Raw genomic sequence first — 21,826 nt, 5'->3', positions numbered from 1 at the left:
TGTGTAGAATACAATCAATGAACTAAAAATTACACTTATCTAAAATAACATACAAATACAACATGGTTAATGGTGGTGAGTAAGTAATGGTCTTGGAATATAGTTGTTTAATAGTGTATGTTTCTAGTTAATATAACATTTAATTTACACGAATTCTATACCTTAAATCAACCAGAGCATAAAATAGTCGATGGTTGTTTAATAATTAAAATATGTACTTTTATTGTTTATTCATTTTAGGCATGCATTGTTAAGATACGTACTGATTTAACTAAACAAAAAAAAATACATAAGAGTTTTTAATTAATTATAATATAATATAATGTCATTGTTTGTTTTAGTGTAATATTATGCAATACAAATTTGAAACCTAAAACACAAGGCAAACAATAAATTAAGAGAAACTAAGTCTCCTGCCTCTCTTTGGGATAACAATTTTTCTCTCCTAAGACAAACATAATCAAATTATCATCAATAGGCTTTAAAAGATCACACCAATTTAACACTTAAGCACCTCAAGACTGGTCTTGCGGCTCTCATGGAAAGTATGCATAATAATATAAGTTAACCGCCTTTCAGATGCAAATAAAAATATTATCCAGTAGGTAATGCACGATGGTCATGCAAGTGATCATTCAAAAACTACTGGCCATTGTCCATTCCCCCCTAATTATACTTTTTAATTATAAGACAATAATTATAAATTTAAAAATAAGAATTATTAATGGAAAAACACGGTTTACGTTGAACTATAATATTATTAATATTATTACATTCCTATTATAATACACTATAGTTATTATGATTATTAATAATACATAGTTAAACAAACAAAATATAAATTTTGACAAAAACGTTTTCATTAATATTTGTTTAAAAGAATCTACCAATTTAAACAGCATGTTTGCAAAACATTCAGTAAAAATATCATCGATACTGGCCGAATAGTACTTAATTAGGTAATATTAAAAATCTTAAAAGATAATAGTTTTAACTTTTGAATGATGTATGACATCTCAATAATTACAGATTATAATAAGAAATACTTTTAAAAAAAAAACTATTACAAACCGAGTAATTGAAATGAAAATATCTGTAAAATTCGACTCGTATATAAAATATTAAAAATGTATCGATCAAGTAGAATATTTTCTTAGTGCTATTCACCTTTAGTCTTTACCACCGTAAATTCCTCAAGTACACCCACTCGTGAGACAAAGTGATTTTGTGTACCTAAATCTTACCAGATCAGTATACACTCGGATCTCTGGCTTTACATATTTTTATTTTTATTGCTCAATACAATATTTAAGTACAAAGAAAACATTTCCTTTTTCGCTGACATTGATTTATTTTCATAATCCTTAATTTTATTCGATCAGCGCATGAGAAACGAATCATCGTCTATATATAATATAACATAAATCGTTTTCATCAAATAAAACTATAATAATAATCATGAATCAAAAGATAAGAAGTTAGGAAAATTGTACAGGTTCTGCTGTACGATAGGTTTCAAGTGTACCTTTTCGTTAAGTAAATCGCTGCAATAATGTATGTGTTAACTTTGAATTCAATGATAGATTATTGCATACAAAAACAATTCTAAGCAAAGACGGTCTGTCAGCCTATATCAATAATAATTTCCTGTGATATATTTGGTATCGATTAAACGATTAAAGTAATTTATATTAATATACCTACCTAGCAGTAGGTTCACCGAATATGTACTATTTGAGAATATCAATATGTAAATAATATATAATAATTGACTTTAAAAGTTTCATGTAAGTATCAACAAATAATATTTTTAAATAAAAATAACATAACTGGCAAGTATGTCCAGTGAGGTCCTTTATTTTCTTAAAGAATAAAAAATTAAAACAAAATAAACTAAAAAATAATTAAAATCGTTATTATTAATTAAAATATCTAATTTCGTCTGAATTTTAACTTGTCAATAAAAAAAACCTATGTTTGTTTTATTTTAATTTTCATATTCTTTTTTGATTACACTATAGATTAGTAAGATAAGAAACATTGTTTCATAATGTTAGTCCTAATCTACGGAACTATATATATTATTACTTTTCAGTAATAATTATTATACAGCAATATCATGCATATAGTTATAAAAAAAAATTCTAATTGTTCCTTGTAAAATTAATTCAGTAATTTCAAATATATCAAATTATAATTACAAAATATTAAACTAAAATATGCACTAATCAATTGTATACGAAATGTAATACATTTTTTAACATCACAATATCATGATGTTTGTACTTGGACATAGTTATGAATGTACTTACTATTTATATTCAGATAAATAATATTTTTTTTAGCTTTGCTTTCTTAGACGTAATCCACCACATATTATTGTGTCCTCTCCATACATTATCAATATTTAACTATATATCTCATGAAATACAGAGCACAGTAAATATTATACTAATATTGTTGTAATATAACGTCAATGTAAACTGGATTGAAATCCAAACTAATAGAGGATTTCATTATATATGAACATAAATACATGAATTCCTGTGCTAACTGTATTCTAAATGTCATTTGGAACACGAGATCCTTCTTTTTGTATATTTACGCGTGCAACTAGTACAAGTGGAATGCATATACATATGTGTCTATAAAGCAGATCGTCGGTGTTAAATCATCCAAAACGTGTCTTTTTCTCGTATATCACGTCCTTTTAGTAATCTCTCTCATGCCCTATTTGTCTTAAGGAATAAAGCTGGGCTTTTCAATGTCTTAGTGTCACAGTACACTCCAAAAACTGACCTTTATATAATCACTCGTAATATACTGTCAAACACTTTTCATTAGAGATGTAACTGTTTTATAATGTAATTAAACTCACAGTGTTATACATGCGTAAGAGCTTTAATGTTCGCATTGTGAATATAATAAACAAGCTGATGATAAACGTACACGAAATTATATCTAACGCCGTGAAACGTCAATAAACTTTCAGCTTTCAATGAACAGTATTTATTTTGGCAGTATTAACCGAAGACAGTATTCGACAACATTGTCGTTTAAATCCACATCGGCCATTTAATTAGACACTGAATATAAAAACTAAAAAGGTAAACATTTTTATTTCTAAAGAATAGACTCTTAAAAATATTACGACTTCCTCAAAAATGTGGACAATAATAAACTTCTAGACGGTTAAATAGAATTAAAGTGGAAAACTATTTAATGGCTTACTGGGATGCGTAAAATTATATATAAACCTGCAGTCTTGGAAAAGCGTCACGAACATTCTTTTATTCTGTATTTAAAAATAATAAATCTGTTTAGTATCTACTATCTAGATAGAATAATACTTAGTTACATAATATTTTAAGCAATCTTTGAGAATAATATAATTACATCCAAAGTTTATATTACCCACTCGTTAAATCTGCGTACATAGGCCACAAAAATCACACAATGCAATAATCTACCTACTATCGGAATGTAAAATAATGAATACATTTAAATTCTTAGATTGCCATTATTATTCCACACTGATTTGTAGATACACTAAAAATACTGAATCCTTGCAGGTTGATAAGACGATTTTGATTCGACTACCACAGGATTGACATTAATAAGTTTCAATAATCGAACACACCCCACAGAGAAAATAAGTACATGACGGGTATTGTACTTACATATTATTATAATAATTAATAAGTATAAAGTTAACAAAAATTGATTAATAGTAATTAATTTCTGTCATCTTTCCATAGTTGATACATGTTCACTAAACATAATTATTATGTACCTATAGGTATACTGTAGAGATTATAAAGATTACATATAAAGGTTTCATATCTCATGTAGTTTCAATGCATCCGAAGCTTATCTCTTGTTATAAATGGATATAGGTATTTAAATATATGTTATACTTTAGTGTTTCTTGTCATGTGTTCTTTGGTTATTATTTATTATCTTATTGCTACAGTTCACTGGCTTTAGGTTAGATGGTAAAGGGTGGTGGCCAGTAGGTTAGTGGTACTGTATGATTTTCGTTAAATTTTGTTAGATTACTTGTTAGTAGAAGTTAGAAATTTGGGGGTATTTTTAATTCAAAACTATCAATGTTTAGTTCCACTTACATTTTTTTAGTAGCTTAATTATAAAATACTGTGTATATGTAACATCTCTTTTATGGTTCAGCTGCTAATATATTATTCTCTATAGTAATAATCTAAATTAAATAGCTTGTTGGTATAAGTAAAAGTACATTTTACATTTATTAATATGCACGACTATTGTTGATCATCAATACAAAATGATTTCAAATTTATCTCTTTGCTCTCATCATTACCTAGTAATAGTAATAGTAATAGTAGGTAACTATTTCATACCTAACCACTTATTGATTTACTGCATTTATTCATAATACATAATATCCCACTAGTAACAGTCACTTTCATAGACAGTATCAGTTATTGTGCGCAACATATGAAAAAACATTTTTTTTTCCTGAGGTTATGAGCCTTACAGTTTCAAAAAATGTAATTAAAAATTTACAAAACAAAAAAAAAACATTAATTATTTTGAATTCTCTGTATTATTAGATGATTCTATGAATGTAAATTTAATATAAAGTTGTTTATATATATATATATATATAGGTCAATAAATTATTTATGAAAGGCCATTCAAAGAAATACTTTACATTAATGTTGGTACTTTATCTTTATATGTTATTCTATCTTTCTCACAACAAAAATTATACTTGTTAATTATTCACATAAACACAAATAGTGTAAAATAGTTATAATTTGTAAAAAAAAAAAATTTGTTAAGCTAACTAAAACAATTATAATATTATTGTAAGATTGCATTGATTACATTCGTTATCAACTACTACATTATTCTATTTTAATAGCTATACCCAAAGCTTTCTGGTTTGGTTTAAAAAAAGTCATAAATACGTCTTGTGAATATTATAACTATATAAAAACAAAAAGTAATATGTGATATACATTCATATAAGGATATTTCCTGTATTAATAATGACTTACTTTTTTATGTATTAAATTTGTATATAGGTGTGTACATATTGGTATATTAAAATAAATGGTCATAATATTATAGGAAAAACTCAGCCATAATTTAAATCATTGTTTCATTATCATTAATTAATAATTAACGATTTTATTATGTAATATATTATACAAAATATTTAAATATTACAAAATAATAATAATTAAACTGTAGTAGTAAGGTTTTTAAACACTATGCACAGTATGCGCACTAATTGTATTTTGAATTGTAATTTGTTAATAATGTCACAAATAAGATTTTAAAATATGTGCGAATTGCATTGTACAATTCAAGATTTAGTGTTACTATATTTATGAGTAGTTTTGTTAAGTATTTAAAGAGGGTTAAACTAAACTTTTAGTTTTGAATTACTTTAAAGTAAAAACTAATATACCTCAAGTTTATTGGCATTCAAAATATAAATTGTAAAACTGTTCATTGCTTTTATCCTTGTGTTCATTAATTTTTATTTTCAAGTAGTTTCTAATATTGGAACTAACCTTACCTATTAACGGGCTCTTTTTGTTGTTATATATATAAAATATAAAATAATATATCATTGAAGGCGTGTGATAAAGAAGATTATTTATACTCCAATTTGATGTTACTAATAGTATTTATGTTTCAAACAAAAAATTACACAAGCCACCTTTTATGAATGACTAGGTATAGTTAATTCATATTAAATTTAATATTAATTATAGATTGAGTAAGCCAATCTTTAGTTAAATATGATTTATACTTACAATAATTTAATCTTAAAACTGAGTGTTCATTAAGTAATGATATAATTTCAGCTGTTGATATCGCTTTTTTTCACTAATTTATTTTTCAAAGATCGTTATAACGGAAATGAACTTTTATAGATGATTGTGTATAAATTAAAAGTACACAGTATATTAAGTTGTTTCTAATTATTCTTAAGAGGACATATTATACCTGGATGTATTGTATCAGATTTGTATTTCACAGAATTCATTTTGTATTTTCAGTTATAAAATATAACTTGCGCTGGAACAATATTTTTACAACACCTGTAATACTATTTTAATACCTACTCACCGGGACCAGCATGCTGTATAGTAATAATTCACTATTTATTTATATTTTAAACTGTCAATCTCATAATAATAACGTACATTTTCCACATGGCCGGTATCCCTTTTGAGTCGTTCGCACAAAAAGCATTGAACGGCGGAACATAATAATAAACCCGGTCATGCAGCAACAACAGCAAGTGTTCATCTTTAAAGTAATATATTTACTATACATACACACATACCAATGACGAATATTTTTATTTTGTATAATATTCTGTGTACAAACAAATACCCAAAATGTATTAATGTATTAATTAATTTATTTATTTATTTAAATGTATTATTGTACTGTGTAGAAATGGTGAAATATGTTGGAGATATTTACATGAATAAATTGTAATATAGTCCGAAGGGGTTAAAAAATTATTCCAACAACGTGTCTTAATAAAAAAAAATCTTGATGGGCTGAACGCTATTACAGTGTTTTTTTTTTTATAATATTATTACTGATATATTTTATAAAGTAAAATACTAAATATTCATTTTATTAGGTTACCATATTATGTGCAAAATCATTATTCTACTTTTTACGATAATAATCAACTAAAGTATCAAAACATCTTTATTCTTATTATATTCTAAACATTCAGTAAAAAATATATGTAAACAATTGTTGATACATATATAAGCATATATTACTATTTACTACAGTCAAAGTACCAAACATACAATACAGGGGAATTATTATTCAAGAAATAAGGGAGTCAAAAATGTAAATAGTATATATTTATGGTTGGCACTTACCTGAGGTAGTATATTTTAAGAATATCATATTTTCAAAACTCCCGTATTTTTTTTTCTACTGTACATCATCTGTAGAAAATTAACATTATACCGTATGTATCTGCAATTGTGTAAGAAAATAACGGTTTTAAAATTATTTTATAATTAACAATCATGGTTTATCTATACCACAACTGACAGAAAAACGTTAAAATCATTGTAGTTACCTATTTCTGCATAGGTACTTTTGATATTTTTTCTGGTATTGTTGGTTTACTCAAAAATAGTAATGGGAATTCGGTAAATATGATGCGGACATTTATTAGAAAAAATATACCTAGTTCTAGTAATCAAATAATATAAATACAAAATAAAAGTAGTACATATGGCTATTGTACTCACGATTACTCATCGTACTCACGCGATAAAAAATGATAAATGTGCTATTGATTATACAACTATTTGTCTTACGATGTTTAAGTGGAAACACTGAATAAATTAAAGAATTTACCCAGTTCAGAGAAACTCTATTGTAATCATCAATCATATTTTTCGAATTTTTTTACGTAAGGTAAGATACGGAATACGAAAAGAACCTATTTGAAGTGGAGGACATCTAAAGTAAAATAAAAAAGACACCGTGTTAATAATATATACATATATATATATATTATAATATCTAATATTGTTAAAATAAAATAAAATTGGAAACAAACATTTATTTAAGAAATATTTATAATAACTTAAAGTAACATGTAGAATAAAAACTATAAAATACAAATTTTATCATGATGTTGTTGTATACAGATTAATTCATGAATTCGCCCTATTCTTATAATAATAATATATATAGTGTGTAATACATGCCTCATCGTAAACTCCAATACGTTTTCCATCACTTTTCTTGTATTCATGAAGATACTTATTGAAGTAAAGTTTAGACTTAAGTCTAAAATATTATACATGACTTTATTTCAAAAACATCTCCAACCACAATATATGTGAACACAGTTATACCAAGTATAAGATATTATAGTGTAGACCAGTAGACCTAAACATTTTAATATTTCCAGTCGACACTTGATAAGTTACAATTGATACCAATATTATTCAAATACAATAATCAAATGCACTACCACTTACACAATATATGGATTTAACTAAAACTTTTACTAAACAATGCTCGTGAATTATGTATATTCATATCGTATAAAACGATGTAACTATGTAAGTATATAAGTATATAAGCTTCAGTTCAAATCTTTACAAGTTATTGTTTTTTAATATGTTGAAACACAACAAAAAGATTAATTGAAGTCGTCGACTAATGTAAAAATACTTGACCTACATATTTATTTAATGATCTGCAATAATGGATGGAAATCTATTATTATTTATTTATTTCTCGTACTCAATAAAAATGATTTTAAAACAAAATACTCGAACGTGTTTTTCTCCAAAACAACGTCTTTATTTGAAAGTATTCAATTTAATAAAACGTTTAATGGGTTTTGAAAATATGACAACATGGTATACTAAATTTGATGTCGAAAATATTTAACCATTTGAATATAATATTAAGATTGTAACAAACATTTTAGATTGTAAAATAATATTTAATGTCTAAAATGTCTAAAATGTCTAAATAACAGTAAACATTTTACCATAACACTTTGATAAATTAAATCAAAATTGAACCATAATAAAATTCTGGTTGTTCAAATTTTATTTTTTTATCGTCTATAATTATACTTCTATTATTTTTCTAAATAAAAAAAGAATAACATTTTACTATATTTTTTATAGAAAATATCATCTCCATTATATTGACAAATAAAATTGGTTATTTTTAAGTTTTTAGTTGATTATTAGTTAAAATTACTTTGTAGATATTTCAACAAAGTAAAATAACTATATATGTTACTGTAGGGTTATAAATATATATTCTTTCATTATTAAATTTAATAATTAGTTTGATACTTACATTTATTAAAAGAATTAACTTGAATAATATCAAATGTGTAAAACTGTCATATTGAATGCAATTTTACAATATCTCTCTGCTTTTGAAATTATTTTAAAATACCTTTGTATTATTAAAATTGAAACTTATGACGACATATTTTCAAGAGAAGGTCTTATTAATAATATCTTTTTAATTTATTAATTTATATATTTATTTTTAATTCTAAATCCTATAATGAATTTAGAAGTAATAGTTGATAATAAGGTTGTTATATATTAAAGTCAATAAAACATAATAATATTTGAATGCAATATGTTACACCCCTAATTTATTAAAACTTAGTTTCTAAAATACCTTATTGCTGTAATATCTCATCAAGTTAGTAATACATAATTATAGAAGTGTTAATTGAAGGTCATTGATCGTTTATGTGTACCAATAGAAGTTTGTTATACTCGTAAGCGATGTAAAACAAGGCTCTATTTGTATTAAAGTAATACAACTGATTATGGGATTGAAATGAAACTAATTTTTGTTAAAATCCAATAAAATTAAATACTAAATATATTATAGGTAGTACTTTCATAATTTATTTTTGATATAACACTAAATAATCACACTTGATAATAATTTTGTATAATATCATAAAATTAGAACAGTATTTTTTGTACACCAATATAGAAACATCAAACCAACGAATTAGCTTATAAGTAATAGTATAGGTAGTATAATAGAATATTAAATATTCAAACATTAATGATGAATGTTTACCATTTATAACGATAACAATTAAAATTATTATAGCGTTTAACATAATATTTTAAATACAACTGTTGATATAATTTATAATTATGCTATAACTTAATTTTATGGAAAAAAATGGAATTTTATTGTACCTAATAGACTTACAGACTATGTTCAATAATGTATAGTATACATAGGTAGTAAAAAAAATCATGCCATTAGGTAATTTTATGCCTAATTAGCTAATTGTATGTGTATGTAAATTCTTAATTATTATGATGGATCATTCATTAATATTGCACAGTACATAATTTTTTATTAAAACTATCTATGAATAGATTACTTTTAAATAATTTTGATGAGACTGATATGCAGAGCCATAAACAATAGTTATCCTTATCAACTTATTTATGAATCGCCAGTTCATTACGATGTATCTATTGAATTTATCGAAGATGGTAGCTATTTACAACTCTAAAACTTGAAATGTGAATACGTAAACCTAGTTGCAGCACTGATATGATGTGTACTTAGTTACCAAATACTTATAATACTGTTAATTATTAGATAATAATTTACTATCTGATTTTTAATTGTTTGGTTGTAAAAAATCTATTTAGTACAACTATTATGGATAACCTAATCTTTAATTTAAGTTTCTGCATACTACACACATATTTCTTTAGTTTTAATATATATATATAATATATATAAACGAATGAGTTTTTGAAATTTCATGATTGAATAGAAGGTACATATTTAAAAAATGTCAAATCATAAAAATCTATGATATAAATAGAACTCGTTATAGAAATTAGATTAATTTAACAAAAAAAAAATATATTGCTTATCATAGGTACCATTAGGTATACGAGGAACACATAATTATTTTGGATACAAGTATTACTATAAAAAAAAAAAAATGAATCAGTTGATGTATGTACATATTTCATTGTTAGCCTATAGATTTTTAATTAAATCTAAATGTTACTTTTTAATTTTTTATAGCATTTTAATATTTGCGCTGATAATTATTAAAAATATTAATTAAATCAATATATTTTTATTTTTTCATAAACTTAAATATAAATATCAAGACCCATTTATCACTCTAAGTGTTAAACTAACTCAATTGATTCATCATTCCTTTTTTAATATAAACGACAATTTATTTTTAGAAATGTAGAAACAAGGAAATAGGAATATTAATATCTTGAACAGTTTTAAAATATCACTTAAATTTTATAATTTGTTTTAATTGGCTAATTTTTAAGTTCATTGTTGCCTGTTACAATAATATTATTTTCAAATTCTGTAAAACTAATCTTTATTAAATTGTTTGAGTAATATTAAAAATATAAAATGTATACTCTAAGCGAGCAAAACATGTATATATTGTTTAAAGAAAGTTGTATTATATTTTGTTGTTTATATTTTTGTTAAGTATGCAGTTTTAAAAAAACAACAATATAATAAGATAATAGCTAGATTATAACTTGGTGATAAATAGTTCCCACTCAGTCCTAGTTTTTTTTTTTTTTTTTGAAAAAAGGTTGTATTATGACTTATGAGCAATAGTTTTTGAATCGCAATTTACGGATGTTTAAGAAATCTTAACACACACTTTAAACACGTCACGCAATAATTACGTGTTCTAAATACAAATATAGTATCTACATATATAAGAGAATATTGTGGGGTTGTGGTAGCAAAAGTGACACGCATGGGTCTAAAGTAATGGGTTTACCGGTCAGGAACTTTTATAATAATAGCGAGCAGTCAGCTGCGGGGCAAATAGACACTAGTTGTTTACTAACTACGATACCGCCGGACCTTTAAAACGTGCCTAATACCTACATAATATTATATTTTGTTTTTATTTTTTCTAAACGAGATTTTCGGAGGGAGCGTTCAACATGCGATTTTGACAGGCGTTCGATAGCAACACTCCACCGGATCCGTTAGAGACGATGAACGTCATCGTTGTCGAACTGCTGACGGTGGAGGCCCTCTTGCCTTTGTTCATGACCGTATCCGCGATGATCGATGGTCGGGCGAACCTGAAAACATAAACATGGCCAAAAATCGATTAACAGTATAAAACGACAATAGTGACGAAACAATAATTAACGACGTTCGCCGCTGACGACAATGAAACCGTAGAAGGTTCAGATGTAAGTATTTTATTTAGGGCATATAAATTCGTTGATTAATTAATTGTTTGGCACAGTCAAATGTAAATCTCAATATTTATAATACTGATTATTTAAGACTTTATCCCACCCAATTACGGTGTTTTATATTATAAAACGTAGTTTATTGCCTTTCATATATTATTATCCATGTAATCTGTAACTACATAAATTACTGTTTTGAAACGACATATGATCTGGTTTTGGAAACACTTATTATATTGTGTGATAGTACCGGAATAGTTTTTAGTTATTTATATGGTGCATTATTTAAACTCACGGTCTAAAAATGACAAATTTTTAATAGCACGTATAATTTTTATACAAGCTGCGCTAAACAATTTTCATTCACGAAATTATTGAAAAACAAAATACTATTGAAATGGCTTCAGTTACCTATAAAAATAATTGTGCTGAATAAAATATAAGCTATTTCCTTCAAGGTTCTTCCTTTAGATTATATTATTAAGCGTTGGAAGTCCTGGGAAATTTAAGCTATCGTTCCATATTGAAAATTACTTTGCGAATATTACCTACTTTAACAAAGGGTATTGTTAATCTAGTAGATTAAACTGTTAAACATTTAAAATCAATGACTTTCTGAAAGATCTTTCGGCACTGTTTTAAACACATTGTATTTTTATTCATAATCAACGATCGTCATCGTTAAAAAAAAAATCCCTAGGATTTGATTACAAACAACAACACTCAATCAAAAAATGTTAACTACTTTTTTATCAACTTATACATACATTAAAAAGTACTCAGAATCAATTCATCACATTTATCACACTAAAATAATAATATTACATAATATTATCTAAACTTTCAAACAGCTTAAATCATGTGTAGTTTACAAAGTTACTTATTCTGTTATATATTATAAATTATAATGTATATATTAGAGATTGAAAAATAAACAAGTATCTAGTGGTTTTATGATAATATAAGATTGAAAATAAAATAAATTTTCCTTCACGAATAAATGTGAAAACTCAAAGCTCATATACTTATATTAATATTTTAATTATACGTTGGTACTGCAGACCAGAGATTAATTTATTAATTAATTAAGTCCATATTATTAGGTACTATCAACTTGCTGAAACCGTGCACTTCATAGCACGTTAAAAATCGTACCTTTTATATGGTTCATACCAGGCCCGTATACAGGAGATGGTGGGGAGGGGGGTTAGGGGTTAACCCCCCACCTAAAATTGATCCTGGATACGTGCTTGGTTCATACTGTGTTAAATTCGTTTCATGTGACGATGCTAGCAGTTTATTTTCATACACAATGATAGATAGCGGTTAAAATATATTATAATCTTACAACGATAATATTCTATTTCAATATTTCATATATCATTATGTAATTTTCTTCGTTTTATCAAAATAATTCTGACAATTTAAATATTAAATTGAATCACTTTTTAACTTACTACCTTCTGCCAAATAGATCTAATGAAACTCTGTACCAAATTTCGTCGCAACGGTTAAACCGGTTAGGAATACATATAGGACAAACAGATATATATAGCTATTATATCTGTATCTATGATGTCTGTTTATCCTTTATTTGAATGCTCTACAATATATATGTATAATTTATACATTTTTCTAATAATCACGCTTGGATAAACACTGCAATTATAAATATATACAATTTCGTCACAATCATTCCTCCTATTAAAATTGGAAAGCATAAAGGATAAACAGACAGAAATTCATTTTTATTTTCATATAAATTGTACGAAAAATATTAACGCTTGTGATTTATTGATTTAGAACACATTTAGTTATTCTTTACTTGAATTAGGCAACATTGTATATCAAATAACAACCCTAATGTGATACAATTTAAAACGAATTTACCTTAACTATGAATATTGAATTCTAATTGGTAAAATAAAAATTAAAAATAATTTATTTAAATGGTTGCCATTGATTACAAAACAATGTAATTATTATTATTATTATTATTTAGCTTATTTTTTGCTGGACAGATGGCGTCACTATAGTTTCATCACCAACTTGTCATATTCCTCCTACCCAGTAACTTTCTCAATTTTTTCTTACATAAGAACTTTCTCCTGAGAATTACGAACACAACAAAAAAAGATTTAGTTAGAATTTGTTCAGCCATTCACATAGTTAGGTTACAGATTTCCTCATCACGTGGTATAAATTGCGTCAATTTGACTTTCGGCTAGAGCAACACATTCCAGGAACTTTATTTTTAATCTTAACTGTTTTGCAATATTTACACATAACGTCCGTTGGTCCAATAGCAACTTGCTGTAAACTGCTATCGATTTCCACGTTATAATTAAATTCCGCGATAGGGTTGGAACGCAACTTTCATATTTTGTTCTCGATTTTGATTCCATTCATACCACGTTTTACGTTGATTTTAAGTTTAATATGCTGTTGTAGGTACATCTTTATATTGTAACTAATCTAGTTCCGCGACTTAAGTTTGAACGTCTAATTGCTGACATTTTTAAAAACGATCTATCAAAACACTTTGAATAAATGATTTATGTTGTTATTTGTTTATTTAAATTGTTGCCATTGATTACAAAAAAAAATAGTTTACTTTTTGCTGGACAGATGGCGTTATATTATTATTAATTTTATTTTATACCGGGCAGATGGCGCCATTGTAATTTCATCATCACACATCATATTTCTCTAACCCGGTAACTTACTCAAATATTGTTCATCCATAAGATTCTTCTCCTGACAATTATGAACACAACAAAAAAGAATGAGCGAAATCGGTTCATCCGTTCACGCGTGATACCTGACCAAAGAAAATAGGGATTCATTTTTATATACAGAGATAGTGTAATAAAGTGTGGGCCTAGTGTGACGTAGGCCAAAGCCTTAGTTTCAAAACGTGTTCTGAGGTCAAGCATCTACGGTCGATGTCATTAGCACCCGGTTCTTGTTGACAAATCCTCACCACATACCTATACACGTGTTATTATCAATCGTATCCTACCCCATTGTTAAAAATCTACTAAATAACCTTCAGGGGGTGTTAATTAATAGCTAAATGTTCTTCAAATGCTGAAGACTCAGTAAAAAAAAAAATATATATAAATAATAAAGTGTATCACACATGTATTTATTATAAGTAGGTACGAAACGTTCCATTAAAGATTATTGCGACTATCAACTATAAATATTATGTAAACATTGTGTAACGAAATTCACAGCTCATTTTTGTTTTGATATTTACGTACATTTATTTGTTTGTTTTTTTACAAATTACAATATTTTCTTTTTAGATAATATATTATTATTGCCTTTTGGCTTACAAATAGAAAATAAACATAAACATAATATTAAATAATGACTGACAATGATGGTCGGTGGTTGATGATGGTTTTGTAACATCTACTCCCTTGACTGTGGTTATCCACTAGATAGAGTGTTGTGTTGACAAGAATATACGGACTAATTTAACAGTGCAAATATGATAGTATACAGTACAATATATATACGTCACGTCGTCGGTTTGGGTGAAGCGTCGGTGACAGTATACAACAGATTGGCACGGTCGGTTCAACGGCACGATTGTTGTGCAAATTTACGACGGTCCAACATGGATGTGTTATATACGGGTGATGTGGCAGGTCAGGGGATCGTAACGTATGGACTGTGTACGGCGCGTCGGTGACACAGTGCGGACAAGGACGGTCTGCCGGCACGTCGACCCGGTGATTCCTATGCAAGTAGTGTAACTTATTCTGCACTGCGCCTGGTCCCTGGCGTAATAATATGATGAAACATATTCTACGACGCAGATAGTGTAAATATGCATACTACATCGTATAGGACGAGGGACGGGGTACACACTCTTTTGTGGCGAACGACGATAAACTGCGGTCTACGAACGGCGACTAAAATTACAATACCGGCTAGTGTGGCTTAAGGTGATTCCTCAGCATTTAACTTCTGCACCAGTCAGGACTTTCTGATAGGAATGATAATAGACTGGGTTTCAAAGATGGCGTGTCAATAAAATATGTCCGGCTTGAATTTATGTTATATGTCGGTGGTGTGATAGAGGTAGTTGTTCTATTTGTCGGTGTGTTGTTTTTACTTGTAACCAATGTACGTATTTTCCGTATAGCGTTTATTAACTAACGAATGTTGTGTAGATTGTTTAAAGGTATTATATATTTATATGTGGACTATTTATATAGATTTTATTATAATTAGGGATAAAAATATAGGCATTGGCCACAGTCACTTTAATAGAAGTGGCTAGGGCTGGCGCGCTCTATTGAGAATTATTATGACTACGAAATATGTATTGATATTGTGGTTGTTGTCCACATGGAGACATATCGTTAAATACAGTATAGCTGTATTCTCGTTACAATTTTAGGTATAAAGCAAAAAATAATAATACCGTCACTCAATGCAGTTTAGATTCTGATCTAAATGTATGTTGATCATTTTTTGCAATTTTTCAAGGCACAAAAATTCTTCGATTTTTATCTTTGAGGGTGGTTTCTAGTAGAAATTTAAATCTAGTTGCTACTCTTAAGAGAGAAAATAAAAACTATTGCCTCGCTAGTATAAGTACATTTCAAAATAAAACAAAAAAGTTGAGCGTAAAATCCTAATGATTTTTTATACAGTTTCACTCTAGAACTTTGATAAATTTTGTCAAAATCACAAAATTACACATAGATTTTATTTTGTAGTTAGTTGAAAATTCCTAAAATTAAAAATATTAAAAATTTTAAGATTTGAAAATATAATACTATGTTTCTCATTCACAGATAATAAAATAGTTATTAATGTTATTACTATTAAATACACTTAATTTTCTGTATCTATAATATTTTATAAAGAAAATATTGTTTTATATTTGCACTTTATAAATTATAATGTATTTTTGATGGATACGAAATAATATTTATATGTGGTGTTAATTGCCCAACAACCTAGCTTAGTTTTGAAGCAGTTTACGTCCGTCAGTCATTTGTCAGTGTACTGTCACTGTAACACCGTGATAGTTTTATATTTTGGTTATATACGATGGTAACATTTACAATAGAATCATCCAAACATTTCCTTAAAAGTAAATTGTGTATGGACACGCGCACGGTACAATTTAATACGAATACTAATTTAATATAATTTATATTTAATTTATACTTATACTGAATAGTTAATACAATAAAAAATATTTAACTTTTAATAAGGTTCATTTTATCTCTCTCTATATATAGTATATATATATACTGAAATCTAGAAATAACGAAGATTGTCTGTATATCTTATATATAATAAGGATTAAATGTTGTACGTTGGTAAATGTATCACTTGAAAAAGGCTAGATCGATTTAACTGGCTTAAAAAAAAAAATATGATGGCCCTAATGAGGTTCTTACAGAATTTATCAATGAAAACTTGAAAAAGTTACCCTGACGGAAAAGGCATTTACGCAAGTATTTACATTATACATAGTTTTTTTTGTTTATATATGGTTGCCATTGGTTACCTAGGTACACTAGGTAAAAGCATACAATAAAATCGAAGCATTTATGACCTCGAATAAAGATACTATATTTTACAATAAATATGAGAATTTAATGAATGTTTGTAGCTGTACTCAACTACTTGTCGGTTTGGGAAAATTTCAAATTATTCTCAGAGATATCAGTAAAATTTGAGAGTAGTTTGAACCTTTGAACCATGACCAATGTATACAAAGTGCTATATTCAGTCTGATACAGACATAACGCCACAGCATTGTCATCTCGGTATAATTAATTCACAAAGCGAAATTACACCGATGCCGATTTATTCGTTAACTACCAACACTAAAAGCAAGATACACCATACACACGAACAATAGTATATCTTATACTTTTTCAATTTGTACAGGTGTAGTTTGGTGGTTATAATAGTAAGTTATACAACTAAAAATGTAGGTATATTGACTTATTCGAAGTTAATAGACTCAAAAAACCAGACTGTCTATGTTATATCAATAGATTTTTTTTATGCAATATATTTTTATATTATATATTGTGTTAAAAAAAAAAAACCAACCCATTAGGTCGCTATAGGACGATGGCTCACGTATAAATATATTTAAGTTAACAAAATCGAACATTTTTTTGTTTATATATTTATTTATTTCAAACAAACATACATTATATAATATATAATATATAATAATAATATAATAATATATAATATAATATATAATATTACAATTTAATAACTTAAATAGTATATTTGTACAATATTGATACCTAATCTCTGTAAGCAGTGTTTGCGGCGAGATTAGGGAGTATTAAATAATATTAATAAGTTTAAGTTAATAACATGATAATGATAATACCTACATTTAAAAAAAATTTTTGTTAGAACATTTTTTCGTTTATATATGTTGGATTAACATTGGTTACAGATAATTAAATAGTCTATAGATTATAATGCATTTTATTTTATTGTCATTTAAGAAAATTATATTATTCTATATAATTGGAAAATTTACTAACGAGTATTGATACTCGTAGATAGATTGATTATATAGATAGTCGAGTAAAACAGCTATTGTTATTATAAAACATTTGTAAATACACTGTTTTGACCAATTGGCACCACATTTTTTTTATATAATATTATTTGGAATAGTTATGGTATTATAAATAAAAAAGTAAATCATAACATCTATTATGTATAAAATGAATAGTGTATTTCTGTAGCTTCTAGAATCAAAACATATTTGATTGATCTTGATATTTCAAAATATTATTTTTAGGTATTACCTACAATATTGGCATAACTGACACCGCATAGGTATATTACATCTAATTTTATCAAAAATTTCCGTGTCAAAAACTAGTATAAATCAGATAATAGATTCAAATTATTATTTTTAGTATGATTAGCCAACTAAAAACATAACTACATATGGTTCGATTTTTAATGCTTGAAATTGCAGGTTCACATAAAAAAAAGTATTTACAAACATACTCCGAGTCGTTTGTCGTATAGGTATAACGATTTGTCAGTATTTTATTTAATGTTATTTATTATAATTATTATTTATTTACAAATTTATAAATATTACTAAATATTTTAAACCTGATCACTGATATTATGCTAGTAATGATTTAAAATCGAAAAACAGCACCGCGGATGTGTCAAGTTATCTGTCAATGAGTATGACTACATTGTTACTCAGTTACCGAGCCACTTAAGTATGTCATATCAGAGACGCGTCATTCAGCGGAAGTCACGCGAAAATTTGCTTACGACATATTATTTCGAACACGATTGTTCTTTCGCTCATACGCGGGTGAGTTTCGTTGAAAACATAATAACTATATAGATTTACATAATACAAATTTAAGCGATTTTTGTGGTCGTTTATATTTTAAGTTTGAGATGGTTTTAATGATCCAAAACCCACATCCCTGCATTATATTAAAATATAGTTGCTTGACGGTGCGATAGATATAAGCTGAAAAATTGGAACATCTTGCCAGACTATCGTTGTATTATAATGTACAGTGTATTGCCAAAAGATTTTGTCGAGATAAACTAATGTGCATGTGTGTGGATAAGTAAACATAAAGGTATTACTTATATACGAACAATGCACATATGAGGTAATGTGAGAATTAGCAACAATAATTATTATGGTCAAACATAAAAATTATTATAATTTATATGCACTTATATTAATGATATTTCCGTTGAGGTGTGATAAACATTTCCCGGATACACGACCATGCATAAACATAACAACTCACACTGTTGTATCAAATTAAATATGTATATACGTAATTATAATATATAAAATACGCGGAAAAAAAAGTTAAAAAATAATACATTTATACATATAGGCCACAGCTGCCAATGTTTAGAGGATTAATAAAAAAATAGCTCCTCGAAAATTTGGGTCCTCGCAACGAATTTTATATTATGCGTGGGCTTCGACATAATATCATGATTGAGATGATTGAAAATACGAACCATCGAATGTTGTTATACAAATCTGATCCTTGCTTTTGACTTAATAATTGGTCACGGGCATAAATTAGTCTTTGAGCTTTTTTGTGTCTCACAGAAAACGGAAAACATTTTATAACGACGAAAAATAATATTACGTGTGATCAGGTTTTTTCCCTTAACATATTTTTAATGATTTTCAACAGCAGTGACGACTGTCGGATGAAAATTATAATGTAATATATATATTATGCGGAGTGTTCCGTTAAACTGACTTCAATATATTTTTTTATTTAAAAATCGGAACCAGAATACTTTTATTAAAACTTTAATGAATAAATATCGAGCACTGGGCAATTTTTTTTTTATTAATAATAATTTAAAGTTTAGATTGTGGAGTAGTGGACCACAACTTTTAAGGGATATCCTCTATACCCTTTGCTATTTTTTTTCACTCATTCTAACTTTAAGTGGTGATTGAATAATAAAACTTTTGTTCGATTTAATTCGATACTTTGTACATCAACATTTTTAGAAAAATATTGTGCTTTCACAAATATATATAAATATATAATATATATGTATAAAACGCCAACAAAAGTTAGTAAAATAAAAAAATTACAATTTTTTCGTAAATCTGTACCAAAAATTACAAATACCTATTTAAAGTTATATAAAACTCGCAAAAATTGAATAAGTGTAATGCGTATAGCCAGTTAAACGGAGATCACAACGTATATCTACTCAGCAATGTAATATGTGTAACATTTATGCTGACGTGAAAAATCTTAAATCTGGTTTTCTGAACATACATTATTTTTTTTATTTTTTTTTTAGTTAATCAGCGGCAACATAGGTCATTGGGTATAGGGAGGGTATTGTAGGGTTTTTACTTTGAGTAGGTTTTTGGTACACGTGTGTGTGTGTTTTTGGCAGAATTTCTAGTGGGCGCCCGTAAGTTTCTACCATGCCCGTGTGTAAGGAGAGGGGGGTGGACGTCGGCCTCTCTCTCCGGACAACGTGAACTGTCCGGAAAGCGATGCCGCCCATAACCGGGATTCGAACCGGCGACGGTGCGCTTCGCAACCGACACCTAAATCCAACCGCATAAATTATTAAATTATTGTGGTTGTGACAAATATGCAACAACAATCTAAAACTTCACATAGTGTATGACGCAGCTGAAAGCTTTTGGAATCGAGTGACGTTAAAAATGAAAATTCGCGTATAATAATTAATTCACGTAAATTATATAATTAGTATAATAATTATAACCATTATAGTTTTATTTAAAGTCAGAAGAATACGAATGCGTTTACACTAGTTTTCTGGTATAGATGCTTAACTCTATACCACCGTAGTAATTATCTGATCGATAGATTATTTTACCATTTGTTTTTTATAACTAAGCTGACCATATTATCTGGTCGTATGGTAAATTTTACTATTGCTATGTAGGAAATGATTGTGTGTTTTGTTCTGTCCATGATATAAATTATACTGTTCAATGATAATAGAATATCGCCGTTAACACATTGCAATTACCACGTTTATTTGTCACGACCGATTTCGATTAAAAAATCAATTTAATTCAGATCTAAATAATAATAATATTCATTAAAAAAAAATACGGTGAGACAAAACTACATTCGTAAACTGAAATAGGGTAAACACGCAGACATATTCCACTTATAGGTAAGTTAGCAATTACAGCTATTATAGCTACCTATTATAGTAATACATATAGTATTATTATTATTGGTATTATTATATTTTAGTATTATTGAGTACCTATCATATTCAGAGCTCAGAGAGGTAGAACCATTATATTGCTTATGGTTTTCAATTTTGAGAACACGATTATTAATAATTTTTTTCGATAAGTAGTATAATAATAAATATTTTATATTTTAACCAGTTATAAAAAAAAAAAAAAAACTCTGACAATGTCGTATAACTTCATAAGGATTCAAAAGGATTTAATTTAATTTATCATTAAAATAATTGTTTTGGAAAAAAAAAAATATTTAATAAAAAAATAA

At 27.0% G+C, this 21,826-nt stretch overlaps 1 protein-coding gene across 5 annotated transcripts in view; it reads right to left on the bottom strand.

Annotated features, from left to right (window-relative positions):
• Positions 1-11,086: 11,086 nt before the first annotated feature.
• Positions 11,087-21,826, bottom strand: part of LOC107166907 (diuretic hormone receptor-like) — a 96,668-nt gene continuing 85,928 nt past the window's right edge. For 3 of the 5 annotated variants that reach the window (XM_089227369.1, XM_089227370.1, XM_089227371.1), the window contains one exon: positions 11,087-11,657. In XM_089227369.1, the coding sequence (XP_089083495.1) occupies positions 11,559-11,657 (99 nt within the window). In that variant the 3' untranslated portion in view covers positions 11,087-11,558. The remainder of the gene's footprint in view (positions 11,658-21,826) is intronic. The other 2 variants (XM_089227373.1, XM_089227375.1) reach the window with 1 other exon arrangement.

This window comes from Diuraphis noxia, unplaced genomic scaffold, assembly GCF_037042655.1.
Source record: "Diuraphis noxia isolate RWA-SAM2 unplaced genomic scaffold, SU_Dnox_SAM2 contig0004, whole genome shotgun sequence".
Classification (NCBI taxonomy): domain Eukaryota; kingdom Metazoa; phylum Arthropoda; class Insecta; order Hemiptera; family Aphididae; genus Diuraphis; species Diuraphis noxia.
The sequence above is the reverse complement of the archived record's forward strand: the minus strand, read 5'-3'. Positions and strand labels throughout refer to the sequence as shown.